Source organism: Choloepus didactylus, chromosome 2 (genome assembly GCF_015220235.1).
Source record: "Choloepus didactylus isolate mChoDid1 chromosome 2, mChoDid1.pri, whole genome shotgun sequence".
NCBI lineage: Eukaryota > Metazoa > Chordata > Mammalia > Pilosa > Megalonychidae > Choloepus > Choloepus didactylus.
This window is the reverse complement of record NC_051308.1, coordinates 153,958,400-153,968,965: the sequence shown is the minus strand read 5'-3', so window position 1 is coordinate 153,968,965 and position 10,566 is coordinate 153,958,400. Positions and strand designations below refer to the sequence as shown.

The 10,566-nt window shown below is 36.7% G+C and overlaps 2 protein-coding genes across 2 annotated transcripts in view; one reads left to right on the top strand and one right to left on the bottom strand.

Moving 5' to 3' along the window:
* The window catches only part of LOC119527063 (guanylate-binding protein 1-like), a 61,052-nt gene that overhangs the window by 16,009 nt on the left and 34,477 nt on the right, over window positions 1–10,566 (bottom strand). The window contains 1 exon segment of the mRNA XM_037826698.1: window positions 10,214–10,314. The gene's annotated coding sequence lies outside the window, so the exon portion shown is untranslated.
* On the top strand, window positions 8–3,627 carry LOC119513661 (UDP-N-acetylglucosamine transferase subunit ALG13 homolog; the record flags this gene model as incomplete). The annotated part of the gene is made up of 1 exon (XM_037809059.1): window positions 8–3,627. A coding segment is annotated over one exon (504 nt), but the record flags the coding sequence as incomplete, so codon positions are not given.

Sequence of the window (10,566 nt, the reverse complement as noted above, 5' to 3'; positions counted from 1 at the left end):
CTTGTAGAACCCCCACGATGAAGTGCCTGTTACTGTGGGGACCACCAGCTTCGATGACCTCATTACGTGTGTGTCGGCACGTGATAGTCTCCAAATCATCAAGAGCCTTGGTTACAACCGACTTATCCTACAAATTGGTAGAGGAACGGTGGTACCTGAACCATTCAGTACTGAATCATTTACTCTGGATGTGTATAGGTACAAGAATTCATTGAAAGAAGAACTTCAGAAAGCAGATCTTGTTATTAGTCATGCAGGTGCAGGAAGTTGTTTGGAGATTCTGGAAAAAGGAAAGCCACTTGTCGTGGTTATAAATGAAAAGTTGATGAACAATCATCAGCTGGAATTGGCAAAGCAGTTACACAAAGAGGGGCATCTTTTCTATTGCACCTGCCATACGCTTCCTGGGCCGTTAAAGTCAACGGACTTCTCAACCCTGAAAAGTTGTCCTCCTGGCCAGCCAGAAAAATTTTCTGCATTTTTGGATAAAGTTGTTGGATTACAAAAATAAATGCTAAACTTTCAACAATTTAAAAATACCCCCAAATCCAACCTATACAATGTGATTAAATCAAGTGTATATATTTGCAGAATGATATAAATTAATAAAATTCGTATATCTGTAGAAGGCATAGAAAATTTTATGGTGTGGACATTTGCATTTGGGTCCCAATCCTAACTGCAATTTAGTAAACCTTGATTCTCCGTAATCTTCACATTTTAGTAAAAAAGATGTATAGTGGGCATTCACAGGTTTTATCCTAGAATCCCAAATGGTTTTGGAATCATGAAAAAGTCAGTTAAATTTGAAAACTTTTTAAGAAAAAGTTCTTGATAAGAACTATAAATGTAGTTAGTTTGATGTTCCTTAGAATATAAAATGAATGAGTGTCAGCACGTATAACTTCACAGTCGGGGGAGGGGAGGCAAACAAAAATGATAGATTGTGCTCTGTGAAAAAAATGCTCAATCATTGCCTTAAAAAGGTTAACTATGAAGTCAGTTGATGTATTGTACCTAGTCAAACTACTTTCATCCTGAAGAACAGAGGAGAATGGCTGTGCTAACTTTTTTCTCTAAACTATAAATAGAAAGTGAGAAAATAATCTCATCCAATGTCAAAACTTTACTGGTTTGAAAAGAATAAATTACAAAAGACTTCTAAAAAAAAAGCAAAAGAGAAAGGCATTATCAGACATACAAAAGCTGAAAAATTACATCCCCAGCAGAACTGCACTAGAGGAAATGTTAAAGGAAGCCCTTCAGACAGAAAAAAAAAAAGTCTCCAAATGTAAATCTGGATGTTATGAACAACTTTCTACCAGTAAGTTAATTGAAAGAGATAAACATCCATAAACCATTCATGAAGAATAGCCCTATACAATCCCTCTACTAAGTGTATACCCCAAAGAATTGATTTTTACACACTGGTTTTCACAGTGGCACTATTCACAATTGCCAAAAGATGGAAGGAACCCAAGTGCTCATCAATCAGTGAGTGTATTTAAAAAATATGGTATATAGAATGGACTTTTATTCAGCATTTAAAAGGAATGAAGTTTTGATTCATGTCACAACAGGGATGAACCTTAAAGACATTATGTTGTATGAAATAAGTCAGACACAAAAGGACAAATATTTTGTAATCTCACTGTTAAGAAATTGTTAGAATAAGTACACTCATGAAGTTAGACTCTAGAATGTAGGTTACCAGGGACTGGGTTGGGGTAAGGAATGGGGTGTTAATGCTTAAGTTGTACAGAATCTCTATTTGAGTTGATTATAAAGTTTTGGAAATGGATGGTGGTTATGGTAGCACGACAGTTTGAGAGTAATTCACAGCACGGAATTATATATGTGGATGTGGTTAAAGAGGGAAATTTTAGGTCATATATATGTTACTAGAGTAAAAAATTAGAAGATAAAATGTAAAACTACAACATAGTGAACCCTATTGTAAACCATGCACTATAGTTAATAGTACAATTACAAATTGTTCTTTCATGAATTATAACAAATGTACCACACTAATGCAATGTGTTAATAATAGGGTGGCATATGAGAAAAAATACACCCTGATGTGAACCATGGATTACAGTGAATGGTACAATTATTATATTCTTTCATGAATTGTAACAAAGGTGCCATACTAGTGCAAAGTGTTAATGATAAGTGGTAGGGTATATGGGAACACTGTATGTTCTACATGATTTTTCTATAAACCCACAACTTCTCTAATTAAAAAATGTTTAAAAAAGAATGGCCCTATATTTATGGAGGAAATTAAATTTATAGTTACAAACTTTCCTATGAAGAAAACTTGAGATGGCCTCATGATGTAATTCTCCATACTTTTAAGGAAGTAATAATATCGATTCTATAAAACCCTTCCAGAAAATCAATATTGCGGGAATACTTCCCAATTCATTTTATGAAGCCAGAATTACCCTGAAACCCAAACCAGTCAATGTCAGTTTAACAGAGGAAAACTAAGACCACTATCCCTCATGAACATAGATGCAAAAATCCTAAATGAAATTTCAACATAATAGATCATTATTGCATAGGATCCCACCCACCCACCCCCCGCTGCCGGGCATGATTGATTTAGCATTTGTAAATCAATCTATGTAATTCACCACATTTACAAACAATAAAAACCATATGATCATCATAATAGAGGCAGAAGAAGTATTTGACAAAACCAACATGTGTTCCTGATACAAACTCTCAGCAAAGCAGGAATAGCAGGGAACTTCCTTAGCCCGAAAAAGGACATCTATGAAAAACCTTTAGCTAACATAATGCTTAATGGTGAAATACTGAATGCTTTCCCCCCAAAGCAGGAATAAGAGAAGAATGTCTATTCTTACCTCTTTTATTCAACATTGTACTGGAATGCCAGTAAAATATGACTAAATAAATAAATAAATGGCATCCAAATTGAAAAGGAAGACATAAAATGGTCTTTTTTTCTCACAGATAACATGGCTATCTTTGGAAAATCTGGTGGAATCCACAGAAAAGCTATTAGAAATAATCAGTGAGTTTAGCCAGGTTGCAGGATATCAGGTCAATATACAAAAATTGATTGCATGGCTGTATATTTGTAAAGAACAATCTGGAATTGAAATTAAAAATACCATTTACAATAGCTTAAAAATATGAAATACTTAGGGATAAATCTGATCAAAAATGTGTAAGTATGCTGAAAACTCACATTGCTGAGAGAAATTAAAGAAGACTGAAATAAATAGATTTTGTTTATGGGTCAGAGGACTCTATATTATAGTATATCAATTATCCTCAATTTGATCTCTAACACCAGTGTAATCTTAATCAATATTCCCACAAATATTTTTGTAAAAATTGTCAAGCTAAGCCTAAAATCTTTATGGAATTGCAAGGGACTTAGAATAGCCAAAACAACTTTGATGACTATTGAAATTTAGATGACTAACTCCCTGATTTCAAGACTTACTATGGAGTGCAATAACCACAACAGTGTAGGTGGTATATGATAACTTTGTATTTTGTGCATAATTTTTCTATAAATGTATAACTTCACTAATTAAAAAAAAAAAAAAGACAGCATGGCCTTGGCATCAAGACCAACAAATCAACCCATGGGATAGAATAGAGAGTCCAGAAATAGCCCTACAGATATATGGATAACTGACTTTTGACAAAGGTTCAAAGGTAATTTCAGTGGAAAAGGTTATCTTTTCAACAAATGGTGCTGGAATAACTGCATATTCGTATGCAAAACAAACAAACAAACAAAGACAAACAAACTTGAATCCATACCTTGAATCACAACTAAAAATTAACTCAAAATTGATCAACCTAAATGTGAAATCTAAAACTGTAAAACTTTTACCAGAAAACATAGGAGGAACCTTTTGTGATCTTAGACTAGGCAAAGTTTTCTTAGCTTCTACACTAAAAGCACAACCCATAAAAGAAAAAATAATGTGTACTTTATTGAAATTTAAAATTTCTGTTCTCCAAAAGACACTGTTCAGAGAATGAATAGACAAATCACAGAGTTGAAAGAAATAGTTTAAATTATGTATCTTTTCAAGTACTTGTATCTAGAATACATAAAGTACTCTCAAAACTTAATAACTGCAAAACAACCCAGTAAAAAAGGGCAAAATATTTGAATAGGCACTTCTCCAAAGAAGACACATGGATAGCAAATGTGCATATGAAAAGATGCTTAACATCTATCATTATGGGAAGGCAAAATAAATCCATACTGATATACCTCTATACACCTATTAGAATGACTAAAATTAAAAGGATTTCCATCCTAAATGTTGGTGAGGAATGGAACAATGGGAACGTTCATACATTTTTGGTGGGAATGTCAAATAATAATTACTTTGAAAAGCAGTTTTACAGTGTTTTAAAAAATTGAAACATATACCTATGATAATACCGGTCATTTCACTCCTGGGTATTTACCCAAGAGAAATGAATGTATATGCCTATATAACAACTTTTAAATAAATGTTTGTAACAGCTTTATTTGTGACAGCCAAAACCTGGAAACAACCCAAGCACCTATCAGCTGTTGAATAAACAAACTTTCAAATATCTATACAGTGAAATACTCCTCAGCAATAAAAGTAATGAATGTATAATATGCACAATAATCTGTGTGAGTAGTAAAGAAGCCAGACAAAAGTGAATACAGGTTGTACAATTCCATTTATATATAATTCCAGAAAATGCAAACTATTCTGACAGAAATGAGATTAATGGTTACAGGGGATGGAGGGAGTGTAAGGTTAGGAGGGAGAGTTTACAATGTACATAGGATAACTTTTGAGGGTGATGGATATGTTTATTACTTGATTGTGATGATGGTTTTTATAGACATAGACGTGTCAAAAATTATCAAATTATAACTTTAAAGATCTACAATTTATTGTATGTCATACTTCAATAAAGCTGCTATAAAATGTTGCTTCCCATAAGAGTTTAATATCTTCTGCTATTGCCCAATACCTGCCTAACTTGCCTTTTTTTTTTAATAATAAATTTTATTTTGAAATAAGTTCAATCTTACAGGAACAGTTGTAAAAACAGTACAAACCCCGTACATAGAAATCCATCATACCCCGACCCCCCTCCCCTCCCCCGATCCATCACCTTTAAGATCCTGTCACACCACTGTCTCTTTCTTTCCTTCCCTCTCTGCCTTCCTCCCTTCCTCCCTAACACCCATATGTATTGCTCTATCCTCTGAACATATGACAGCATGCTGCACATATCTTTGAACAAACAATATAATTCACCTATACCTTTCCCATGGACAAGAACATTATTTTATGTAATCTCATTAAACACCTAACTTGCTTTTAAGGATTCACTTACAACAGAATGCCATTCCCACTCCCACAAGGCTTTTCCTTCTTCCACTGAAACTGCCTAAAGCCAAAAGTAAATTTTTGCAATCATCAGGACTTACTCCCTTTTAAAGCCATGACCCATAGGATAAGGGATTTTACAGCATGAAACAAACCACTGTAACACAGAAATCAAGTAATTCCTTGTTCATGCCAGACTCAGAAAGTGTGTGTGCTTTAAAGAGCAAGGATCTTTCTATACATAACTCAAGTGAGGCAAGGACAAGTGACTCCAGAGATGTACAAAAAGAACGCTTATTAGTACTCACAAATTCTGGAACAGAGAGGGGTTGCACGCCTCATGGGTTCACATGGGAAAACACGTCAGAAACATAGGCTCAACCAAGCAAGCACAGAGCAAAAAGTTATGGTGGACCTGGGGAATATGCCTTCTGTTGTTACAGGTAGAGCTGGAGTGGTTGGTCGAGCAGGAGTGAGGGTTGGCAACTTTTTATTCTACTGTCACAGGGGTGTGACCCAGGTAGGATGCAGGGAGGAGAGGGAGAAGTGGTTTATCTTGTATAAGCAGGTAGCAGGGATGGTCCTGGTGGGACCTAACGACAGGGTCTAATATGCTGAGGCATTATGACAGTGCAAAAACCCCTTATGTTACTTCTGACCTCCGAGTGCTGAGGCAGCTTGTCAGTAAGAAAAGTCCCTATTTTATTTTAATTCACTGCAGAGTGATTGCTACAAAGATCTTATGAACTGCCCAAGTACTTAATGTTCCAAATTTCTGTCTCTCTGCCTTCCCACTACAGTATTTTTACTTGTTTTAACCAAATTGTCTAACTTTTATGTATTTTGAACTATAAAAAGTTGATAAGAAAGATACAGGGAAATGGTAGAGATGATTAAAAAACCAACCAACCAAACAACTAGAAAAACTGAGGACATGGAAGGTTAGTCTCTATGCAGAAGTTGGGCCTTTCAAACTATTCTGCTTTGAGACAGTGGGAGAAAAGAATAAATTTCCTAAAGTTTGTACACATTTTATGATGTAAATGGGCATCTGTAATCACTACTGTCAAACATTTTAGCCTCAAGTGTTCCCTGGGTAATACCTTCATGGCTCTTTAGGTGAGTCGCTCCCCCAGTGTCTGTTCGTGTAGCGTTTAAGCACTGGCGCCTTGTAGGAAATTGTGTCCCTGCCCTTCTGGAATTCAGGCCTCAAGTTTACTTCTTGATACTTTATCCCCACATCCCTTTTGTGTGTTAAGACTATAAAATAAATGCAAAGATCAACAGGGGAATGAAATAAAAAACTGTGATGTTTGGGCTATTTGGGGTTTACTTTGGAATAAAACAATAGTTGTATGATGTTTAACATTAAGCTCAATAAAGCCTGCTGTCTAGAAAAAGGTAATTATAAAACTTTTTTAGGTTAGTGTTGAGGCTAAAAGTGAAAAAAAAAAAATACTTGATATTATACTTCTTGGTTATAAGAGAGAAGTAAAGAGGAAAACGTGGAGGGGAACAAAAGACCAAGAAATAAGGATTTGGAGATAAGGAGAAACATTTCAGTAGACCAGAGAGGAAGTTGTTCAAAGAAAACATCTATATTTCCAGCCATGAAATTCTACGGATTCTGTTTTCTTCTGTTTTTCCATTTGGAGAACAAAAAGGAGGAGGAGGAGGAAGAAAAGAAGCTGACAAATGAGACCACAGTCAGACAAATGAGTGATGAATGAACCTAATGCCAAGCCAATGAATTCGGGGGAGGGGTTTATGAAGGCTAGGTCAGAATTTCTGGAGGGCATCTAGAGTTCAAGGAACACAAAGATGCTGCCTTTCTTGATGCACTACAGTGGATTCTTTAAAGAGGAAGTCCAATCAAATAGTGAAGCAGATTTCTAGTTCTAAAGGGTTGAGGAATGAGTTGGCACAAAGAAACTGGATCTAGTTAGTCTAGAATATTTCTAAAGGAACAAATCCACTCACAAAGAGCACACATATGATTAAAAAGTATGCTGTTTTTATGAATCTACATCCTTTACCCTACCTGCCTGCCTGCGTTGCCTGTCTCCCTCTTTCCCTTCCTCCCTTCCTTCCTTTTATTGTTCTTTCCTTCTCATTCCCTGTTCCTTCAGTCTCATAAAAATAACGTGTAGCTTGTTAAATTATTCAGCTGCACTCAGAACAGGACTGAGCAAGTTCTATCAAAGACAATGGTAATTTAATCGTGTCCCCAGTCAACACAGATGATATGAAACAACAAAAGATATGAAAAGACAGTTCTCTGAAGAGGAAATACAAATGGCCAAGAAACACATGAAAAAACGTTCAGCTTCACTAGCTATTAGAGAGATGCAAATTAAGACCACAATGACATACCATCTCACAGCGATTAGAATGGCTGCCATTAAACAAACAGGAAACTACAAATGCTGGAGGGGATGTGGAGAAATTGGGACTCTTATTCATCGTTGGTGGGACTGTATAATGGTTCAGCCACTCTGGAAGTCAGTCTGGCAGTTCCTTAGAAAACTAGAAATAGAGTTACCATTCGATCCAGCGATTGCACTTCTCGGTATATACCCGGAAGATTGTAAAGCAGTGACACGAACAGATACCTGCACGCCAATGTTCATAGCAGCATTATTCACAATTGCCAAGAGATGGAAACAACCCAAATGTCCTTCAACAGATAAGTGGATAAATAAAATGTGGTATATACACACGATGGAATACTACGCGGCAGTAAGAAGGAACGATCTCGTGAAACATATGACAACATGGATGAACCTTGAAGACATAATGCTGAGTGAAATAAGCCAGGCACAAAAAGAGAAATATTATATGCTACCACTAATGTGAACTTTGAAAAATGTAAAACAAATGGTTTATAATGTAGAATGTAGGGGAACTAGCAATAGAGAGCAATTAAGGAAGGGGGAACAATAATCCAAGAGGAACAGATAAGCTATTTAACGTTCTGGGGATGCCCAGGAATGACTATGGTCTGTTAATTTCTGATGGATATAGTAGGAACAAGTTCACAGAAATGTTGCTATTTAGGTAACTTTCTTGGGGTAAAGTAGGAACATGTTGGAAGTTAAGCAGTTATCTTAGGTTAGTTGTCTTTTTCTTACTCCCTTGTTATGGTCTCTTTGAAATGTTCTTTTATTGTATGTTTGTTTTCTTTTTAACTTTTTTTTCATACACTTGATTTAAAAAAGAAGGGAAAGTTAAAAAAAAAAAAAAAAGAAAAACAAGGAAAAAAAAAAGATGTAGTGCCCCCTTGAGGAGCCTGTGGAGAATGCAGGGGTATTGGCCTACCCCACCTCCATGGTTGCTAACATGACCACAGACATAGGGGACTGGTGGTTTGATGGGTTGAGCCCTCTACCATAGGTTTTACCCTTGGGAAGACGGTTGCTGCAAAGGAGCGGCTAGGCCTCCCTATGGTTGTGCCTAAGAGCCTCCTCCCGAATGCCTCTTTGTTGCTCAGATGTGGCCCTCTCTCTCTGGCTAAGCCAACTTGAAAGGTGAAATCACTGCCCTCCCCCCTATGTGGGATCAGACACCCAGGGGAGTGAATCTCCCTGGCAACGTGGAATATGACTCCCGGGGAGGAATGTAGACCTGGCATCGTGGGACGGAGAACATCTTCTTGGCCAAAAGGGGGATGTGAAAGGAAATGAAATAAGCTTCAGTGGCAGAGAGATTCCAAAAGGAGCCGAGAGGTCACTCTGGTGGGCACTCTTACGCACACTTTAGACAACCCTTTTTAGGTTCTAAAGAATTGGGGTAGCTGGTGGTGGATACCTGAAACTATCAAACTACAACCCAGAACCCATGAATCTCGAAGACAGTTGTATAAAAATGTAGCTTATGAGGGGTGACAATGGGATTGGGAAAGCCATAAGGACCACACTCCACTTTGTCTAGTTTATGGATGGATGAGTAGAAAAATAGGGGAAGGAAACAAACAGACAAAGGTACCCAGTGTTCTTTTTTACTTCAATTGCTCTTTTTCATTCTAATTATTATTCTTGTTATTTTTGTGTTTGTGCTAATGAAGGTGTCAGGGATTGATTTAGGTGATGAATGTACAACTATGTAATGGTACTGTAAACAATCGAAAGTACAATTTGTTTTGTATGACTGCGTGGTATGTGAATATATCTCAATAAAATGAAGTTAAAAATAAAAAATAACACGTGTAGCTTGTTAAATTATTCAGCTGCACTCAGAACAGGACTGAGCAAGTTCTATCAAAGACAATGGTAATTTAATCGTGTCCCCAGTCAACGCAGACGATATTAAGAAAGAAAAAGACATTCCTGAAGTATTTCAAACTCTCAGTTTATTCCCCATCACTGCTGGTTCCTAACCCAACACCATGCAGAATAGTGGCTCTTAGGGACATGCTGCCTGCCTCATAGTGCCAGGATTTTCATCTGAACTGGTGTCCCACATCAGCTCAGCTGCAGCCTATCCTGGTGATGGTCATTTTTAAGTAAACTAACCCTTATAAATCCCTTTCCTCCCCTGCCCCAGACTCATCAGTTCTCACAACTAGAACCTTCAAAATGCACCTCTGGAAGATATCCTAGATACCATTTGATGTTAAAAAAAATAAAGAAATAAATGGACTTTGCATCATTGGAATGTAAGGAAGTTTATCTCAATTTGGCAATCAGTTTGAGAAATAAAGGAGCATATTATTTTTAGGTCAAATTACCTGAAATAATTGACACAGTCCCAATGAATGTGGTCCATGTCCTGGAGCAGAGATCCTTTAGAGCTGGGAAGAAAGCTGCTTTGATGAGAAAGTAGTTAAGAATTCATACCTGTTTTTTCTCTTCAGTTAGGTGGAATGATTTCTGTTCCTTCTCTGTCTCTCACTGGATCGTTGTGCTTGTATTTCACCCCTCCAGTGTCCTGGGGCTTCCTTCAAACACCAGATAATTACAAATAAAGACCACAAACAACTGATCTAACCTATTTAGAGTAATATGAAACTGAAAGCACTGATTTTAAGGGAGTGCGTCAACAGCCATACAAGGAATTGCCTGAAGTGTGCTGGTGGGAGGGTACATGGGTTTCACATAATTTCACCACTAGAACCCTCAAAATGGGCTTTTTTGAAGAGATCCTAGATACATTTGTGCTTTTATTTTTTTAGAAAAGGTCTTTGGGTCAT